The 21532-nt window shown below is 46.9% G+C and overlaps 1 protein-coding gene across 1 annotated transcript; it reads right to left on the bottom strand.

Annotated features, from left to right (window-relative positions):
* Window positions 1-776: 776 nt before the first annotated feature.
* LOC143016526 (E3 ubiquitin-protein ligase RNF19B) lies at window positions 777-8481 on the bottom strand. The gene is made up of 9 exons (XM_076170901.1): window positions 8329-8481; window positions 7159-7691; window positions 5329-5531; window positions 5046-5193; window positions 3588-3750; window positions 3388-3502; window positions 2072-2203; window positions 1649-1937; window positions 777-1546 (listed from the first exon to the last, which is right to left on the bottom strand). Exons 1-9 carry the CDS (start codon window positions 8479-8481, stop codon window positions 1282-1284), a joined length of 2001 nt encoding a protein of 666 aa, XP_076027016.1. The 3' UTR covers window positions 777-1281.
* Between the last annotated feature and the right edge of the window lie 13051 nt (window positions 8482-21532).

The following is a 21532-nucleotide window of genomic DNA, read 5'->3' as shown; positions in this document are numbered from 1 at the left end:
TATTTCATCTCTCTCCACATGGTTATCAGTCTGCGATCATCTCACAAGTATTTCACACTCAGGAAGCTAAGCAGTGCATGTATATTCATGTATTTATTATAAATCATCTAGACGGGGTTATCACAGAATAGCCTGAGGTGGCATGCTGCTGTTGTAATTTTGGTGCTCTGTGATCATTTCAGAGGGTCTTGCGATTATATTTAATGCTCTGAGCACGCAGCACTGCAACTGCACCGGCTGCTGTGAGTGGCTGCATTTATGTGTTTGCATCCGTACTTGTGAGTATGTGTTCTCTGCAGCAGGTAATAGAATCATGCAGCCATTTGCAAGGTTCCTTTAAAAATCACTGCAGTGTTGCTGCCATTACTGTTGTGACTAACGCAAGCATTTGCTGCATTAGAATGTACATCTTAACAAAATAAAGCAAAGTCTCCTTATCAGTATCAGTTTCAAAGGGGGGAAAAAAAAGAGTCTCTTGAAAGCTAAAAGTTTCCAACACTGAAAGAATGCATGACTCAAGAGACGCCACGCCCTATATGTTTACATGGAAGACTGGATCTGAGATTAGCACGTCTTTATTGGTAATTATGAGCCCTCCTGTCGTCTCCACCAACCAGTGCCACAGCGTCCCAGAGCACCTTTACCTCCCGTAGAGATGAACCAGGCGTGAACCGTTTTCCTCTGGATTGTATTCGCCCAGTTACTTCAACATTTCTCAAATCTGTGTGCAACATGCTTTGTCTGTTTAATGTTTACTCTGAATACATCGCTGGAGATCAAAATGATCCCTCCGTCTCACAGCGTTGGATCAGCGACAAGGCAGTTGCATCTTAGATCCTTCATTCCCCCACAGAACTAACCATGCTTTTGGGATATAAGGGATGTTATGTCACTAAAATAAGTAAAGCTAAAGAGTGGACTTCATTAAATAGATTCATATTAGATGGATGTCGGGGGAAGGAAGTCGCTTTCATAAAGGGCAACATAGAAAAACAACAGGCTGACTCCTCTCAGGTCTCTGATAGTTACTTTCCTCTCTCCACTGTTACATCATTGTCTCCTGTTCATGCTATACTGTATGTCACACACGTCTCTCTCTCTCACACACACACACACACACACACACTTGGCTTTTCGTCTTTTTCATTTGCTCTCTCGAAAAACCCGCGTCGTCTCTAGAGGGCGGAGCTAGAAGGCATCTGGTGGGAGAGGACCTGTCGTGGAAGCAGGACGTGGCCTTGGCCGGCGATCTCCAGGATCAATATAGACACCACGCATCACTCATACGCCGTCGAAAACAGTCTCTTCTCCTTCTCCCGCTTCTCCTCCCGGTTTCTCTCTTCCCTCCAGCTCGTTTCCCTCTCGTCCTCCCGCCCGTCTCCCTTCCCGTTCTGAGGCACACAGGTAGTCTTGGGACTGGGACTGCGACTGTCCCAGGGACTCCACCGACAAGCTTCGGCTGGACAGGACGCTGCTTAGGCTGGACTGGCGGGCGCCTCTGGGATGGGTCTCGATTTCCACACGAACCTCAATATTGGTTCCATCTCTGTGGTGGCATACAGAAACAAAGGGTGTCAATAAACAAACAACAAAATAGAAACAAAATGCTTCATGCAAACTGAGAGGGACACAAATGTGAGACATTCACCTCAGAGGCGAGTCTTGTGTGTCGTTGGACTTGCTGTCAGGCACAATAAGCACCTCGCAGTCCGATTGGCTGTCCTGCTGGGTGTATCCATGGCGTTTGGTGGCTTCATCCAATCCCACGTCGATCTCTTCCTCCTCCGGGGGCGCCGTAGTGCTCGTAGCGCTCGTAGAGGGGACGACGCCCACCTCCTGCACACTGACTTGGACTTCCTGGACGCTGGTGTCGCTGAGAGCCGGGTTTTTCTGACCCATCGTCCAGTGATCACTGACTACATGAGAGAATAGAAGGTCTATAAGAGAAGTTGAAACTTCATCAGATCAGGCCACACTTTGGGACGGAAAAGCAAAATGCACTTAATGTTGTTATCAGGGTGACAAAATAAGTGTCTAACCCCTAAACTGAGATAATCTGGGATGAACTCACAGCTGGCTAAATCCTCCAGCTGGATCTTGTGTGATTCCGGCGGCTCGTTCTGCGGTCGACACCAACCGTTCCTACAGAGTGACATGGGAACCACCCCGTAAACGTAAGTCAGCATGAGCGGAACACCCACACCTGAGTATGGAGAGAGGAAAGAGAGAGAAATGTGTTTGTATTATCTTCATCATCCTAATTTTGTCCAGAACTTGACAGCATATCTAAAGTTAATACAGGAGGTGATGCAATCAACAATACAGTCATAAATCTATATAAAAGAGAACAGAGAAAGGCTTGCAATGGCCTCAACTTTCAATGCAATTACTGGCACTCAACACAAGGGGGAGCCTGTTCTTCTTCACTGTGCAAAAGAAAACTGCATTTATTGTGATGAGCTGTGACTGAACGCTGTCATGTGAAACGTGAGCGTCAGCAAATTTCCTTAATGTTCTTTTATTGTTTGTGCATTAGGAGACGACAATATTTACTGAGTCAGAATAAAAAAAAGTATAAAATGTGAGTTTAATTCACAGAGTTCCATTTCAAGCTTCACAAAACTACTTCAATCAAACCTGATGAGCAGAGAAGCCCCTCCTCCCTCCCCCTCCTCCCCCCCAGGCCAGTGGGCCCAGCGATTACGCAACCTCTGATTGAAATCTGGAATTTGGGAGGACAATGCTGAGTGCAGACCCAACACAAAAAGGACATCATTAACGCAGCCGTGGGTGCCGGGACACTGGGACACTGGGACACCGGGACACTGGGACACGCTATTGATTCAGTGACGGGGCTGAAACCAGAGCAGAGGGGCGAGCCTGCCAGCCGGAGAGCTCACAGACGAAGAGCAGGGGGGAGGAGGGAGGATAAAAAAACACATGGGCCAAAGGGAGAGAATAGATTGTTGAGAGGTTAAAGCAAGGACGAAGAACGATGAAGACGATGAAAGGCACGGCGGGGAGGAAGCCAAGTTACGGCTATTTTCATCCGCGGGAACAGAGTGATGAATGACAACAAAGGCGCCCAGGGACGAGGACGAGGACGGACACACACAGGTGTCAAAGGTGTGTGTGTGGGTGCGTGTGCGTGTGCGTGTGCGTGTGTGATGGCCGTGACACTGCAGAGGCGTGTTTGGAAGCCGTGGAGCTCCTGAAGCTTAAAAGGATTTCTGTCTGCATGAGTCATCAAACTGCTACTGTGCACAGTGTGGGGGGTGTTTACTGTACACAGCAAGGTTAATGCCTCTGTGTTTAGGTGTGTGTGTGTGTGTGTGTGTGTGTGTGTGTGTGTGCGTGTGTGTGTGGGCTCCGTGTCTCTGTCCTTACCCACAGTGACGGCCGCTATGACCGGTGACACAAACACTGACATCATCACGCCGCTCGCCACCGTCAAGTAGTGCTTACTTCCTGAGATATTGTTTTTCTTACAGCGACCATGGACCTGCAGGGTAATGAAGACGAGATGAGGTCAGGAAGGAGAAAGGAACTAGAACAAAGGGCGACACGGTTCCCTGACTCTTCCGTACCTTGCGGCCCATGTAGATTGGTATGCCCACGATGATGACTGGGATGGCGATGCCCGCGATGAGGGAGATGACCACCGGCGCTCCGAGCAACATGCCCACCTGCCACAGAACCTTGCGGGTTTGCGACCAGGGCTTCTTCCCCCAGAACGTGCAGCCTGAGGGACTGAAGACAGAAGATAGTGGCGACAGATTGTAGCGAGCAGGATGGAGACGTTTTATCCTTCATCCCATCATCCTCCTCTACCTCATCCTATACTCCCATACGCAGCCACAACAACAAGGGAGCCAACAAACCAGCGCTGCCAATTATCGGCCTGATTTATTACTGTCATTACATCATTACTGCATGATCTCACCAAGAGAGGTTGTAAATTTGCGCTGGGCTGCAGACGGCGGGCGCTGACGTCAACTTGTATGATAAATTGCAAAGCCAGAATTGGTAGCAAACCCTCCCGTATGCGGCGCTACGCTCATTTCCGGGTAGAATCACAGAGTGTCACTTAAATGCAACATTCTGCAGTAAGCTGTTTACACCAAGCAGCCATTAACCTGTAGCAGCATTAGCTTATCAACCTGATGACATGAACGACACAAATAGGACCTTAGAAAGCGTGCGTTTGTGTTACAGCGAGGAAACGCCACTCTGAGGTGCTTAAAGGCGTGGGGACTTATAGGGAGACATTAAGGTTCGGACTGGTTGCAGTGAACCGGCAGATTTGTTGCTGGGCGCTAAAAGCTTTGGCCTTCTATACGACGTTTATTGTTATTTATATAGGCTGAGAGGCAGATGTGGTGAAAAGGAGAGGAAAGGCAGGAAAGGAGGGGATAATGGCTTTGCTGATCTCTGATTCAAGCCAAAAGTCCGGCAGATGAGAATTCATACAATACGGTCACGTCTACTTTGTGTCAACGTCTTCTGAATCTAATCCCAGCCAGCAGAGAGATGAAACTGCTTCTTTAAATGTAGCTAATCTGCCTCTCGCCCGTCTCTTAGTTGGAGTTACAAACGCTGCAGCACAGAAACGTGGAGGCAGATGGAGCTTACAGTATTAATTGATGAAAAGTCAGCAGTGGCTCACGTCCAGGAGCGTACAAATCGATGGCAGCCCAGGCGAGCGGTTTGTAGTAGTGCGGCTTCAAAACAATGACGTCACCGTGCCACGCTGACCGGCAAATAAGAAGAATCTAAGACTGGAGTACACGTGAGGCAAGTTGGGGAAGTTTTGGTCCTCTTATGAAGAACTGAGGAAGGTTCGTCTCTTGTAGATACCGGAGTTGAACCGGCGCCATCGCATCACATCATGCTGCCGAACGGATGGGATCAAATTCTGCTGCTCTTCGTCTGTTGTATCACTTCAGCACTTTTCACTGTCTGCACCCCCCCCCCCCCCCCCCCCGTCTGAAGGCAAATCAACCAGGACATGTTTCATTTGGAGTATACCACCTGTGGTTGGTTACCTGAGGTAGTGCACATCTGTGATCTCCTGCATACACAACCAGCAGAACTGACAGGCACACACAGTGCAGTTCATACGGTTACAGCTGCCATCATTGGTCTTCATGATGTAGGCACCACAGCGAGGACAGGGTTTGATCTCCTCTGCATCTTCACAAACAGGAAAAAGTTCCAATATTTCCAATTAAACGGGGATCAATGCAACCCCTTCACATCACACCGTCACGTCTCTCAGTCCAGCAGGGTTTAGAATCATATCAAAGCAGAACGTCACCCCGCTCATACCTCCTCCAGGTTCTTCATTGAAGACGTACAGGGTGGAGGTGTCGCCGCCCGACGTGTGGCGAGCTCGCTGCCGGCGGGCCTGGTCGCACGTCTGGTTGGGGTGCCACAGCTGGCGACAGTGGTAGCAGAACTCCGTCTCGCATCCCTCGCGACCGCAGCTCAGCTTGGGACACTCGGCGCATCCGTAAGCTATCACTGCATAGCTGGGGAGAGAGAGAGAAGCTGAGGAGGAATAACAGAAACGCCATTACATCATCATGTTCCCTCAGGGGGGATTTAGCTGTGTTTTGGGTTTTTCCTCTGGGGAGTCGGCATGCGGGAAGAATCTGGGGACTCAAAGGCGACGAGAGGCTGCAGCCCGATACGCCAACGTGTCAATAATTCTAGGACGCACAGAATTGGAATGTTAAGCTGTTTAACTGGAGTTGGTGCGGCTTCAACCATAATTCCATCTTCCCATCTTGAACGCTCATCAGAGTGATGAGTCCATTGGCTGGAGCCGGAAGATTCCACCGGACTTCCTCACTCGTCCATTTGACGATTGAAAAATTTATGAGCCTGTGCGCGTGAAAACAAAAGCAAGCGATTCATGAGGGGTCAGAGACTCCAGCTTCAGATGGGCTCTATGCTGAAAAGGTTTTCACTCAAACTGATCTATGAGGAGCATCATTAGAGCACATAGAAGCCTAACAGTGCTGCAATCAAGACTCTCTTTCTCTCTCTCCTCTCTCTCTCTTCCTCTCACCCTCCCTCTGTCTCCTTTTCTCTCTGTTGTCTCCTCTCTTTCTCTCTCATTTCTCTTTCTCTCTCCTCTCTCTTCCTCTCCCTCTCTCTCTTTTTCTCTCTCTTGTCTCCTCTCTCTTTCTCTATCCTCTCTCACTCTCCTCTCTCTCTCTTCTCTCTTTCTCTCTCCTCTCTCTCTCCTTTTCTCTCTCTCTAACTCTTCTCTCTCTCTCCTCTCTCACTCTCTTTGTCTCCTTCTCTCTCTCCTTCTCTCTCTCTCTCTCTCTCTCTCTCTCTCTCTCCCTCTCCCTCTCCCTGTCTCTCTCATTCTCTCTGATATAACCTGTAGCTAAGCCTGCGTCAGTAAGACCTCCAGGAATGTGTGTATGTGGGGAACATGAGAGCTGTGGCTTCTTTACATAATGTGGCGGCTACTCACCATTAACATACACTCTCTATACACTCTGTAGATACTATCAGTCATTACAAGCAGACACACACACACACACACACACTCCTAACACCATGCGGATATGTGAAACTCCAATTCTACAACTGTGCAAATGTGTTGTAGATACCTTAGCAGATAGCAGATCTCTTGTTTCTCCGTGTTATATTTAATTTGACGCATCAGACAGATTGCTGTATTGATTTTTGCTGCGGTCATCCATCGTGAGCAGACTGGGAGGACTGACAGCCAGGAGACAGACAGTCTAGCACCCAGTCCCCACACCCTGACGCATACACCACATGTTTCTTACAAGGCTCCCTGAACACAGCTTAAAACACACACACACACATTTTGAGCTCCCATCAGCTGCTCCATCCTGTTACCCTTCATGTGAATCAAGGTGATTCAGTGATGAAATCTGTGTGTATGCATGAAATATTGTCTGTATGCCACTGAATTCAATTGAGCTTCAATCATACCCTGTTATTCTTAGGGGTCATGAGTTCACCCACATACGGCTCCTTCTGCAGCTCATTCAATACTTATTCATTTAGATGCTTAATGCAGACCGATGGTATTGACATCTGCATTGAAATTGGTGAGAAGAATAACCAGCCGGGGTGTGTGTGTGTGTGTGTGTGTCCTGGTTCCTCTACCTGCAGTCAGGCGCAGGGCACCAGCGTGTATCTGGGTCAGAAGCCAGGAAACGCCTCAACTGGTATTCCTCAAACCGATCCAGCAAGGCCTGGTCATCCAGGATGGCCTGGACATCCATCGGTGCCAGGGCCTCCGGGCACTGCGGGCAGGCGATACCCACCCGGCTCTCTGATATCTCTATGCGCAGGTACTGACGCAGGCAGTCTGAGCAGGCCCGGTGGGAACAGGAGGTGAGGCGTGGAAAGTGGCACCGCGGTTGGCTGAGTAGGCACAGTGGACACTCCTCCAAGTGTTCGTCCAGCAGCTGATCCTGGCTGGAGGAGGACAGGGACAGGACGCCGGTGGAGCCGCTGCTGACTCCACCCTCCGCCACCGCCAACGCCACCACCGCCGCGCATTCAGCCGTCGCCGCTCCGTCCTTGCAGGCCTCGGCCGCCGCCGCCGCCGTCGTCGTCTGCCCTCCTCCTTCTCCTCTTTCGGCTCCAGAAATTCCTGATTCGCCCGCATCTTCTGCTGTGAGGGCCTGGTGGTCCTGCCAGAAATGAGCAGCCATGCATAACGACTCAAGTCCTCATCAAAAGTCACTGTGACACCGTGTGGTGCGTGAGTTGTGAGAACACATCAGGGAGTCAAATCTGAGCAAATGGAATGTCCTCGCATTCACACTGACATGAGTGTTGGTGTGTGTGTGTTTGCATGTGGGGGGCTCATTTGGACCACTTGGTATCATGGCAACTGAATTTCTAGAAATTACCCATTAATTAAATAAACACTCTAATGGATTTGGGCTGTAACAGTGTGTGTGTAGCAGTGTGTGAGTGCGTAAGCAAGCCGGAGACAAAAGTTAATGATCAACAGCCTCACTTGCACTTTCAAAACGCCTTCATTTCATCCATTTTAAAGCTCTGACACGTCACAGCTTCCCATCGAAAGTGTTACAAACTCACATCAAACACATTATCCACTTTGGAAATGAAACAACAACATTTCTGTTTCCAGTCTGACCTGAGTAGCGATATGAAGGGATGACCAGGTAGAAATAAAGTCCAAATCTGTGAACTTGCTTTGGTTTCAACTTGTTGAGCCCAAACTTTAGCTCACACCAATAAAAGCCTGCGTACCCTGAGTGCAACTGCGACCTGTGACTGTGTAATAAGATGCGCTCTCACCTGCTCGGCGTGCTCGCTGGGGGTCAGGGTGATGGCCACTTCCTCCCTGGTCCGGGCTTCTGCGGGCCTGTCGGGCGTCAGCTCCGATTTGGGCTTCCGGCTGAAGAAGTTTAAGAAGCTCAGAGGCCCCGTCTGCTGCTTGGGCCTCTTCATGTTTGCAGGCTGGAGCAGAGGCAGTGGCTGAGGAGGGCAGGCCAACGACCATGAGCAGGATGCAACTGCGTGTGTTTGTCTGTGTGTGCGTGTGTGTGTGTGTGTGTGTGTGGGCGAGCACAGTAAAGCTCTCACGACTCGAGTCTCGGAGCTGCTCTGTCCTACGAGGGAGGAAGAGCGTGAGAGATGGAGAGGGAGATGTCGGGGAGGAGGTAATCCCTGCCAGAAGGGAGCATCACTAATTTGGATCCGTTCCGAGGTCCGGTCATGTGGTTCACCTTCTCTCTCTCTCTCTCTCACTCTCTCCCTCTCTCTCTTCTTCCCTCCTCCTCTTCGTCGCCCACCTCCGCTGCAGTACTCTTTGTGTGAGCTAGCTCTGTGCTGGCTGATTGTTCTTCATACTTTCAGGCCTCCTCTTCAATCACAGCTGCCCCTTTGCCTGGAGACAAACATTAACAAACAAACTAAATCACAGTGTGGGACATATGGCGTCATGGCGAATGTTGTTATAACTGCTATATCATCTTTAGCACCCCGTTGATATCTAATTAACACAAACAACATTACCACAAAGTCACGTTATCGCACTTAAATACTGTTCCTCTGCCTCCCCTGTGGAGTAAACACAGAGTTGAGCTGTGATCAGGTCTGACAGCATTTACAAAAATAAAATCCAAGCAACTCATTTTGAATTATAACCTTCCAGTATTGTCACAAAAATAGAAATCCTAATTATAAGCTTAAATTATTTTACCCCAGGAGTCATTTAGATGGAGGATATTCAAAATGAAAACACAACAAAGGGGTTTAGTGCGACAGGAGCGATGGTAGTGACCTGGTCTGCCCTTTACTCAGCCTCAGACAGCAGCAGGAAGGTCACAGCCACCATGCGCAAAGAGCAGAGGGATGAGAGATGTGTGTCGGCTGTGACAGGAAGCTTCGGGGCGCTGAGACGGAGGGCGAGGCGGTGACGTACAGCACAGACAACTCACTCGCTCTCCATTAGGCGACAGCGACCTCTCATCATCGGGCCAGCGGGAGCAGCAGATGATTCACGCGAAACCCCAGACCAATTAAAATAACCCGGCTGACAATTTCTGTCTCCGTGTGAGCGCCGCATTAATTACAGGCCATGAAGTGATGCATTAATTATGATATAATTGGAGATTAGCATCTATTTTAGATGTAGAACTGTGTCGCTATTGCTCATTCTGTAATTACGCAAGGAAAATAACCATGATTATTGGATCAATTCTATAGCTGAGACCAGAATAGTTCCAAGAATCTGACTTTATGTAACACTACAGTTCAGAACCTGCACCTCCTCTGCATAGAAGGAGAGAAGGAGAGCTCTGTGCATTAGGATCTTAATGTTTTTCTCTCATTAAAAGGCACCAAAGCCACAGCCTGCACAATATATAGAAACATCTGGAGTTAAATGTGTTTTCTATAGATCTCTACAAAAAAGTATAGATCAAGTCCCCCGAAATCCAAACTACAAACTCTGGAACAAACACAACATTATGCTGCTGAGTATTTATAGACATCATTATCATACATAAATTCATCAAAAGCACACTTAACAAATGCAAAAGCACGAAATGTTCAAGCCATGCATACATTAATGGTGTGTATAATGTATATACTGATGTGAATACACACCACCACAAGCTCAAACACACGGGCAAACACACAACACACACACACACACACACAGGCAACAAATGAAACATGCAGGTCCACCACAAGCTGCCACTCCAGCGTCAGAGTGTCCTGGTCACAGTTTCCTAGCCTCCAGAACTCTACTGGATGCGGGTTCTTCTACAACGATAATCCCTGAATTCAACAAAGCGAGGGAGGGAGGAGAAAGAGACACGCTGCCATCTTTAACGCCAGACTTTCCCCAGGCTGAGATCAACAATGTAAAGGACTCAGCGAGAGAGAGAGAGGAAGAGCACATCTTCACTTTACAGCCTAATGGGTCCCTCTTTTCCTGAATGAGAGCAGTGTGTGTGTGTGTGTGTATGCACAGAAACACTCCTGAGGGCAAAAGCAGCATCCTCTTGAAGATACGACCCCCTCCACACTGAGGCAAAAGCCTCTTTGATGTCCCTCCTTTCCCCTTGAACTCTCTGCCTGATAGACTTTAATCTGCCTTTCCAAGAATAACGATGACTGGGATTTTCTTTTTGCGGGATTTCTGAGATTTAAAAAGGTAAATACTACAAATCCTACAACTTTCTTTCACTGCCAAAGAGCAAACATTTAGGCAAGGGATTTCAACCTCTCATCAAATGTAAAGAATCCCATTTCCAGGTCCTGTAGGTGTGTGATGTGTAACATGCGTCGTGAATCATGACCTCACTCCTTTCTTAAAGTCGGATTATTGTGTGACACGGTTGATTGAACAGGGAAACACCTTCTGAGGGTTAAGTGGTGATGTCACTGCAGGAGAGTCAAAATCAATGGTGATGTATCAGCTCCCATGAGAGTTAGTATATCTGGGAACTAAAGTTTCAGGAAATATAATAAGTCTATACTCCTGAAAAGGTATTTGTCTGCATTTTACACATATTAAACAGGGATCGGTGTGTTTTGTAGAGTGTGTGAGAGATGACACTTTAACTAAACTGTCTTTTCCCGTAAGCCCTTTCTTCTATCATTCACACAGAAAGAAGAAAGAAAAGGAGGAATGCCTACAGACGAGAAAAAAACATAGCGCATGACCTCATAGAACCCGAACTTTGGACTCCTTCAGCAAACCACCAAAAACAGACAGGCAAAGGATGGAAGGCGACAGATTCCATTGCCAAGAGAAACACAGGACATCGCTGCATAAAGACAAAGACCTTGGTGGATGTTTCCCTGCAAATCTGTCGCATCTTAGAATGACAACAACAACAACAACAACAACAGCAGGATACATGGTAGACGGCAGAATACTGATTTGACTTAGACAGCTTTAATCCGTTTAAATAATCTGACCTCTTTAGAAACCGACACATGAATGAGAAGGAGAGGAGCTGTTGATTATGTGCTGAAGTAAAAAAAAACCCATCATTGCTTTCAATCAATATGGACAAGCATGTGTATTGCACTCTCAAGTGTTTTCAACTGGCTGGCACAGACTCTCAATTTCACATGTGACTGAATATAGGATATTCTATAGTATAGCACTCAGACTCTTGATGACCTATGACAGATGGGATTATTACACAACAACCACCAGCATCTGTCCCAAAGCAGTTTTATCTTCTCTTAAGCAGCTATGGTGTTTTGTTTTTTGGGGGGAGGGGGGAGTTTGTCCTTCACATGCGTCCCCTCTGTCCTGTGACACTTGTTCACTTGTTGTGACGGAGCTGCTGCTGCTGCGATCAGTGCGAGGAGGGGAGAAAAAAGAAGGCCAGTGTTCAAGCCTGATGTCAGAGGGGGTGGAGGAGGAGGGGGAGAGAGAGGGATGATACAGCCTATTAAATATCTGTTCAGTGGACAGAAGCCCACATCAGCAATGCGGGTTTCAGATGCATGAGAGCTCAGACTGCCAGACTGCTCGCAGCATCGCCCCGGCACTCTGCTGCTGGTAGAGTGACTTATGTTTGATGTTTTGACTGCAGGATAACATTGTTGCAGGTTTGCTGTGGTTGTTATTACAGCAGGTTGTTATTCTAGATCTGTACAACTCAGTCATGGCAACAGCGTAATGATCTCTGTGCTTCGACTCAGAATGAGAAACTGTTGTCATCACAATGACCCCATATGACTGTACGCGTACATGTGTGCCATCTGAAATGAATACAGATCAAATCTAGCTCGTCCTGGACATTTTGCACCATCCACGTCTACTCAAAAATCCCGGAGCTTCACTTTAATTATTTACTGAGGGGTCTGTCCAGGGCATCAATGAGCTATTTCAGGGAGTGGCATGTTTAATAGGCTGTGTTCGCGTTCACCTCCACCTCAGAATGTCCCTTATAGATTCGCGAACGTGATCGATAACAGAAACAACACGATGCGTTCAAGTGCAAGCAAGGGCGCAGATAAAACCTAATAATTTCTATTACGTAAAGGGATCTTACCTCTGTGTGCGGCGCCTTCTCTTGCAGCGTTGAATAACTGGCTCCTCCTCTTGAGGACCAAACAGTAGCATAGCAATTCTCCCGATTCTCCTCCTTCTCCTCCTCTTCCTCGTCCTTCTCCTCCTCTAACCTCTTCTACCTCCTGCAACTGATACACAGATCCGAGCAGCGAAATGATCCAGATGCTCAAGGCGATCGTTCCTGTCCACGTCCCGGTGCAGAGGAGCGGAGATGCCGGGCAGGGAGGACAGTCTTCCCCCGGTATGGCTGCAGCCTGGATGAGCCTCGCAGCGGCCTGAGGGGAGGCACACTGCGGTGACATGAGCCAATGAGATGACGCAGGAAGCAGGATCTCCTATTCATACAGTAAAATACCAGAAAAACACAAGGGCTCGCATATGTGTTCAGTGCCAAAACACATGACACGGATATGACAGGGGTTTTTGTGTTATATTGAATAAATATTTTATACCAAATTACGGTGACGTCCAAAATCTGAGATTCCAGTGGAGGAAAAGTATCTATTGTATTATTTATGAATAATAAAACATCTTCTCATTCATGTTAATGTAAATAAACACAAAAATATGAAACAATATGTTTGCAGTGTAACAAGTATGCAGGATCACTGGGGGTTTATTTCTAATAACCTATTTCTGAGTCCCAATTATACAGGTACACAGTTTATTCTTGATTTGGTAATATTCTATGTATTTGTATAGTTATATAAAAATAAAAACATCATATTATTATTTATTCATTTTCAAATAAGCCTTCTCTTCTTAACCCTCGTTTCACTCTAGCATTGCTATTTGAATCACTTAATCTAATTCACCGTAAACCAATCATATTGATACCATGAGTACTGCAGTTATCATTACCACCGCCAGATGGCACTGTAGCGCCTTTGATAACGTCGTGTTTGTCAAAGCCAAAGCTCCTATGAGTGTGAGAGTAAATCGCCGGGTGCGGTGGCGCGCGCCTGTAGTCCAAGCTTCCGGGAGGCTGAGGTTGGAGGATCGCTTGAGCTCAGGACCTCTGAGCTGCAGTGGGCTGTGCTGATCGGGTGTCCGCACTAAGTTCGGTATCGATATGGGTGTCCTGGGGGAGCCCGGGACGACCAGGTCGTCTAAGGAGGGGTGCACCGGCCCAGGTCGGTGACGGAGCAGGCCAAAGCCCCCGTGCCGCTCAAGTAGTGGGTTCGCGCCCGTGAATAGACACTGCAGTGCAGCCTGAGTGATACAGCGGGACCCAGTCTTTTACACAGAAACATCCCCATCTTTTATTTGATTGAAAAATAATGCCACAAAAACACAACTCAACCAAAACAAACTTCTTCTTTTTTCAAAGCCAAAGTCAGACCACCAACAAAGAGACCCAAGACCTCCATGCCAACACTTAAACATAAATGGAAGATGAAGTTTCGTAAGCGATATAGTGTTTATGTGTAGATGTTACATCAATGTCTGAGTTACATGAATCACTTATCCGCTCCAACTGTTATGATGGCCCCTAGGTTTGTCCTTGCGGCTCTCTCTCGCTGCTCCTCCCATTCAGGGAGCTGCTTTCCTGCGTCAGAGGCAATCAGCAGGATTGATCCCACCTGGAGAGGAGGCCTTAAAGCCGGCTTCTCCTCTCTGTTCGTTCTCTCTAAGCTCCTGCCTGGAAGGTTGGAGCCTGGGCCCTATGAGTTTGTTGACTATGATGTTTTGGCTGGTTTTGGTGAATTAAAAGTACCAACCTTTGTTTGAACCAAACCCTGTACTGTGTGGTCTCCCCTTTTTGTTATGATCAAGACGAGCGCCGCGGTCATAACACTGCTAATTAGCGCTCCACTGATCCAGAAGTATTCATTTTTCATTTGTGTGATTATGGCAGTGCTAAAAAGACTACAGACTGCAGCCAGGCTTGATTTAGAGATCAGTTTAACAGCCCAGCAGAACGTGTCCAAGTCAGGCTTCCAGCACAATCTGGCAGCAGACATTAGACCTCCTGACAGCAGCCCCAGTCGCTGCTCTGCCTGCTGCTGGGCTGAGCAGACGAGGCCTGGGATCGGGAGGCTGGAGGCCTTTGGATGGAGGTCAGCAGCAGTAGTGTGCGCATACATTTAGCCCCTGGACTGAATGGGCGTAGACAGAAGTTTATTTACCCTGGACACACACACACACATAGCAGTAGTACCAGTGCAGAATGTTTCTGCAGACCTGAACAAAAAGGAGTGAAACACAGCAATGTTGTGCTAATGTCACTGAACATTCAATCAACATTGGATGCTGTCATTGTGAGGAGGAAGTAAAGTTCACTGCAGTGTAAACATGAAGTGAGCCTGCTGAAAGGAGAGGGGAGTCATTTATTATCCAGGCACTAGAGGGTGTCAGAGCCCTGCAGACATAATGAAATGGAGTCTTTGAAATGGATCTCACTTAGACAAGACAAGAGACAAGCCACGCATGTGAAGAAATGTCTGTGTGGGCCTTGGTGTGTGTGTGTGTGTGTGTACTTAGTTGGGTGGAGCCACGTAATCTCCAACTAGGAGCACCTGGTCAGTGTTCCTGGTATAAAAGCCGGCCTGTCCAGTCCTCAGTGTTCTTTTTCAAAGTGCACTAAAGGTCAGATGTTTATTGTCCTTTGTTTTTGTAAATAAATGTTCATTTGCTTCTGCATGTTTTGTGTTCTTCTCCTTGTTTGCTTGTGAAAGCTGAGCAGGTCAGAAAAAGATCAGTTCCCATTTAACAAGTTGTGGAAAGATGTGTGTGCTGTTCTTGGTCTAATAAAATTGGAATGAATAGGAAGCAGAAGATGGAAGAATCTTATTCCTGTCATATCACGCCTGCGCGATCGTCTATCCCGCCCTGATTAGTTTCACCTGTTCTCCATCGTCCCTTGTTCCCCTGATCTGACAGTATTTTGCCTTTTGCTTTCCCCTCTTGGATTCATATGTATTCTCTCTCTCCCTCTGTTTGATTCTACCTGCTCTCCAGTGCTGACTCATGCGTTTGAATCCACATCTGTTGGTACCACTGTTACAATTCCGTTATGAGATACTTTACAAGATAGGAAACTCTCCACGGTGGAATACGAGACTGATTTGCAATTTGTGCACTCAACAGTCAGCAGCCTTTCTGCATTGATTCCTGTGTTCTTATTGCAAATCCACAGCCCCACTGGCACTCGACACCCTGACCTGAGTGCCACTTCAAGAGCACAGCTAAGGCTTCATGTTTTGGAGGAGTTTCTCTTTAAAGGATTTATTTCAGGAGCCATTAATACATTTCATAGTTGGCATCTCCCACACTTGTTTTCTGCAAACGACTGCAGTAAAGCCATTTAGCTGTGGGATCCTCGTATTGGTTCTTAATTTTTATGGATTTAAACCAACAACTCTGTTCTATTTCCCAGGCCTCCCTAACCTGTGAGCTATTTGCTAACCCAGTGGTGTTTATGAGCCAGATCGCCATCACACACACACACACATACACACACACACACACACGCAAAACCATTCCTGTAAATCCCCCAAGGAAGCACTGACTCCAACACATGTTTCAAGACTATGCCAGACACACACACATTCACATAAAAACACCCACAGACACACACTTTCCCTGGCAGTCACTCACTTTTTTCTCTCATTGCACTTGTCAGCTCCCTGTTCCTATGGTAACGCACCATTCGAGACATTCGTTTGACTAGAAAAATTCAGCAAAAAGGTTCAATCCTTTTACAGCTCCAGTGCTGTCAGTGAGATATGTGATGTCATCTAGGGGAGAAAAGTTAGTTTGAACAGTCTGACGTGTGGATTTTGACCAAATGGGAATTTCCATTCATTTGGATGCGAAACAAAGAATTCAGTTGTATATGAAGCTGTGAGAGTCGTAAACTAGGCGTCTTGCTTTCAGCTAAGCTACACGCTATTCAAGCCAAAACATCCGGGAAAAGAGGAAGTGGAGACGACAATCGTGTGTGTGTGTGTGTGTGTGTGTGTGTGTGTGTGTGTGTCTTCCACCTTGATACCAGGACCTCCTGTCATCATCAATGCTAGTAAAAGCCTTTCAACTTCCATTAGATCACTCTGAAGAGTATTTCAGCTTTAATCTAATTGTCCTTCAATGGACACCTGCACAGGCATGCAAGGACTGAAACCGTCCACTCATATATTCACAAACTCAATGCACTTCCCATTACACACACACACACACACACACACACACACACACACACACACACACACACACACACACACACACACACACACACCCCACACACACACACACACACACACACACACACACACACACACACCCACACACACACACACACACACACACACACACACCCACACCCACACACACACTCAGTGGAATGAGTCAGGCCAGGAGTTGGATGGGATGATCTCATCCTGAGGCACAGAGAGATGATGTCAGACTTTAGATCAGGGCTCTGTTGCTGTTGCTCACCTACTGTAACTGTTTATGTTTTTACAGGCCACGAGGGCTCGGAGCAGAGTGTGTGTATGTGTCTGTGTATGTGTGTGTATGTGTGTGTGTCTGTGCTTTCGGGATATGGCTTTTTTGAGGCTTATTTGCAATTGCATTTCCAATAAACAAAAAGCTATATATACTAATATAAACCGTTTATTGTTGTTGATCTTCATATTTTCCTGAATCAGGATATACATCAGGATATTTTGACCATTTAAGCAATCCAACATTCCGCTTTTTTGGTTTTCCACGATGGATGAGCATGTTCAACCTGCTAATTTGCGGAGGTTTCTTTGGCGATGGGTGGATTTGTGTTGTGCATTTGTCTTTGTCCTCCCTCATTGAGCTTCTTGTGTGTGTGCTTCTTCATCCCCAGAGCCTCCTCCTCTCCCTCCACCATCTCCACCCAGGTTGTCTCCTCTCCCTGGACTATTTATGCCCCCCTGTGTGTGTTTTGCTTGTTCTCCTCTCATATATTTTGTCCTCTCTCTTATCTTTGTTCTCCCAGAATGAGAGTCTGTTTGATCCTGCTCTCCTTTCTCTCTTTTCTCCCCCCCGCCCCCCTTTCTCTGCTCTCTCTCTCCCTCTCCATGGTGATCTCATTTCCAGTATGTGTGCAATGCCCCAATGTCACATGTGTGTGTGTGTTTACCGTCAGCAGTGGCTGGTGGGGAAGAAGAGAGGAGGGTGACAACAGGACACACCCAAACTGTTTGCTCCCCCTCTCCTCTCTCTCCCCCTCTTCCCCCCTCTCTCTCTCTCCCTCTCTCAGAGCTCATTTATCTCATGTGCCTGTGGACAGCGTGGTGACATCATGAACGTGAGCTGCATGCAGGATCAAAGGGCGGCAACACACCGCACGGAACTTTGCCTTTTCCTCCATGTTTGTCCTCCCCTGAGCAGCCGTGTGTTTGGTATTCATCACATCACTTTCAAACATTACAGCTATTTGAAGTCTTTACAAACATTTCTTTCCCAGTTTTCATCCGTATTGTCACCTGCAGTGTCAGTAAAAGCTTTTTGTGCAAACCGAGTAACAGCACTGGAACATACAAGGTCTCTAATGTGGTTCATTTTTGCCCTAAAGTCACAAATTCGGATGTAAACAGAGTCGAATTTGGGTCAATCAAGGCGGCACAAGAGGCCGCATGTGAGGGGAAGCTGAGGCAATCGAGTTGCGCAACTCTGGAGTGGCTCGAGGTCACCGAACTGAATATTTTGTACTTCCACAATAAAAAAAGATCCCACAGGTAAACATAAATACTACAAGGCTTAATAATCTCATCAACACAGTCAAGCACTTATCCACACATATTACTGGTTTGTAATGGATATGAAGAGGCTTTAATGTAGTTTGTTACCACAGAACAACAAAGAAAGTGTTCCTTTCCAAAGGCCTCTTACCAAAGACGCAACCAGGGACGGATTAAATGACATAATGAGGGAAATCTGAGAGGAAATTCAGCTTTAAATGATGGTTTAATATGCAGGAATGTGGTCATAATGTCATTATCAGTGCCGGCTCCTCCCTAATGTTTGCTTAATTAAAAACTAAGGAGAGAAATATGAGTTTAGAAAGCTCATCCTTATCATCATCATCGTGTGAGTCAGCAGCAGTACCTGTGTTAGTGTTTATGTTAGTGTGAGTAGTGTAGTAAAGTTCATTCTTAATGGTATACTTGTTACATTAGAATAGATTTTACCCCATAACAGTAAGATTATGTTGTATTTATCTTCCCCACCACACACACACACACACACACACATACACACACTCATGCATGTTTTTCACAAAGCTAAATGTTCCCATTCGTGGCTGTATTTACACTTTGGATCTGAATAATTTAAAGTCCTGCGTGCTTTCTAGCCAGACACCCTGCTGAGAAAAACACACACACATACACACACACACACACACACACACACACATACGGACACTCCTCATCAATTTCTCACCCTGCTTCACTCAACTCCCCAAGCATATTCCCCCACACACACTCTCTCTCTCTCTCCCTCACACACGCACACGCACACACACACACACACACACTTCTGCACCATATAATAAAACACTGATTTTACCACCCACCCTGCGGTACGACACAAAGGGATCCCAGCCCTCCCCCCCCAATCCTTCCTCCTCGCTACCATTGGCTCTGAGGCTTGGATGCTGGCAGTGTCTGGGACCAATCAGAGCGCTCCTTGGTGATGTCATGGAGGCAGCGTTGATGCTGTTGCTGATGCTGTTGCCCGGCGCCTGTATCCGTGCAGCCAGACGGGAGTAACCGTAGTCACCGGTCCAACCATCAGCCTCAGCAGAGAATCGGGCCTTGAGGGGGGTAAGTGGCTCTGCAGGGGCCTCGCCTCTCAGTTTGATCTCATGTTTAAGTTCTCCATGTAGCGATCGAATGGTATGTGAGTGTATGTAGGTGTAGGTGTGTGTGTGTGTCTGTGTATGACTGTTGGTAGGGTGTAATAGGGAAAAGAACGATGATGCGGTAGTTCCTGCTGTCGGGGGAAGGAGAGAGCGAGATAGAGGGACAGAGAGACAGAGAGAGAGAGGGGGAGACAGAGAGAGGGAGAGAGAGGGAGACAGAGAGAGAGAGGATAAGAACTCTGTGTACTGTACCCACACACTCCATGCTGTGTAACCTGTGTCATTTATTATTAATCACCCATATGTGGAGGGGACGCTTTGTTTCTGTGTGCGTGTGTGTGTGTGTGTGTGTGTGTGTGTGTGTGTGTGTGTGTGTGTGAGAGAGAGAGAGACATAGAGAAAGAGAGGAGGAGGCCATGTTTCCATCTGTGCCGGTTTGTTTGCTTGCTTGCTTGTTTATTGCAGGATTTACTCCAAAAGTTATGCGCCGATTTTGATGAAACTTTGTGTGTGTTTAGGCCCGATCATGGGAAGAACACGCTACATACTGGAGGCAATCCAGATCATTTGCTTTAACGTTCCAATATAATGTGTTTTACCATCATCACACCCCTAAAAAAAGAGATCTGGACAGGAAATTCAGGCAAACGCACCCAAAGGTGATCTCCAGTAAGGTGCAGATCCTGGCCCTCATGTATGGAATCACTGTGAAGAACAATTACAGGATAACCCAGAACATCCACCATGATGGAAACACTGGTTTGAAAAATGCTCAATAGAGATGCAGGTTTAGATTATTGAGTTATTCAGATTATCTCTATTTATTTACTTATCTCTAGTTCATCATTCAGAGATGCAGCCACAGAGGGATTGGGGGGCCTTGGTGGAGGTTTGCTGCCTGAGTGTCCCTCTAGTTCGGAAAAGGATTCGAGATAAGTTTATGATAGTGAATCCAGCCAGTCTGAGTCAAAATGCTTCATAAAAATGTTAAAGATACTGCATAGATACTCCTGAATGATCTGTTGTTTAGCCAATATTATTCAGTTAGGTGTGTGTGACTTCTATCATTTGTATTACACAGCAACCTAATCGGCATGGAAACAGATTTAAGAGCCCAAATTCAAACTTCTCGGAAACACAAAGATCATCTTGACACTGACACATTAATTTGGGGTATAGTTGGGTTTTTCCCCTTTGCAAAGTCTTTGCTGCTGCTGCTGCTGCTTATCGCGAGTTTGCGATTTGAAATTAGAATGACTGAGCACTTTCCAAAATGTACATCTCGTTAGAAAAGAAGTATTATTGTGTAGAACATGAGGAACGAGGCTTATATCGCTTTAACATTTAAAGAGAGACAAAATGATTAATAAGTCATGATTTAAATACATACACACACATTCAAACTGTGTCCTAGATAGAGTGGCAACATTTTGAACAGGACACAGGAGGAATGTTGTCTTCAAAAAGAAATGAAGGACGGTGAACTCCAGGGGAACGACCATATATGAATATCATATAAAAGAGGCCATAAAAAAGTAGAGTCAGGCGGAACGGTTCGGAAAATATTTCCCATGTGTACCTGCTCGCTCTCTCTCTCTCTCTCTCTCTCTCTCTCTCTCTCTCGCTCTCTCTCTCTCTCTCTCTCTCTCTCTCTCTCTCTCTCTCTCTCTCTCTCTCTCTCTCTCTCTTCCCCCGCCCTCCCCTATATTGACAAGTTACGAAATGGGCAGACTCTTGCAGGAAGCACTGCATTGATTTGCAACTCTGGTGGCTTCACGAGAACGAGAGGCCGTCCTCTGTCTGTGTGTGTGTGTGTATATGTGTGTAGAGAGAGAATATGAATGCTTGTGTGTGTGTTGCAGGTACATGTGCCTGCACCATAGCACCACAGCACACGTGTCCATCTACTGTATTCTGTGCATGTGCATATATCTATCCTTTCTCTGTGTGTGTGTGTGTGTGTTTGTCCATTGGGAACCCCGTGAAGGTGGTTAGCTGAGTGTGTGCTCTACACCGCAATGAGCCATCTCTCTCTCTCTCTCTCTCTCTCTCTCTCTCTCTCTGTGCTATAGGTTGCCTCATTAGCACACTCCTCTCACACTCTGGATCTCACTGCT

The sequence above is a fragment of the Genypterus blacodes genome, unplaced genomic scaffold (assembly GCF_046128005.1).
Source record: "Genypterus blacodes isolate CSIRO-AG114 ecotype Tasmania unplaced genomic scaffold, CSIRO-AGI_Gbla_v1 ptg000233l_1, whole genome shotgun sequence".
NCBI classification, from domain to species: domain Eukaryota; kingdom Metazoa; phylum Chordata; class Actinopteri; order Ophidiiformes; family Ophidiidae; genus Genypterus; species Genypterus blacodes.
Note: the sequence above shows the minus strand (reverse complement) of the source record. Positions and strands in the feature narration are given on the sequence as shown.

What these genes read in the sequence shown, in the direction of transcription:
- LOC143016526 (XM_076170901.1), bottom strand. Translation starts at nt 8,481, where the DNA reads ATGAAGAGGCCCAAGCAGCAGACGGGGCCTCTGAGCTTCTTAAACTTC. An exon ending in CAATCTACATGGGCCGCAAG is followed by an intron (nt 3,503 to 3,587) that starts GTACGGAAGAGT and finishes ATTACCCTGCAG; the next exon opens with GTCCATGGTCGCTGTAAGAA. An exon ending in CATAGCGGCCGTCACTGTGG is followed by an intron (nt 2,204 to 3,387) that starts GTAAGGACAGAG and finishes CTCCATACTCAG; the next exon opens with GTGTGGGTGTTCCGCTCATG.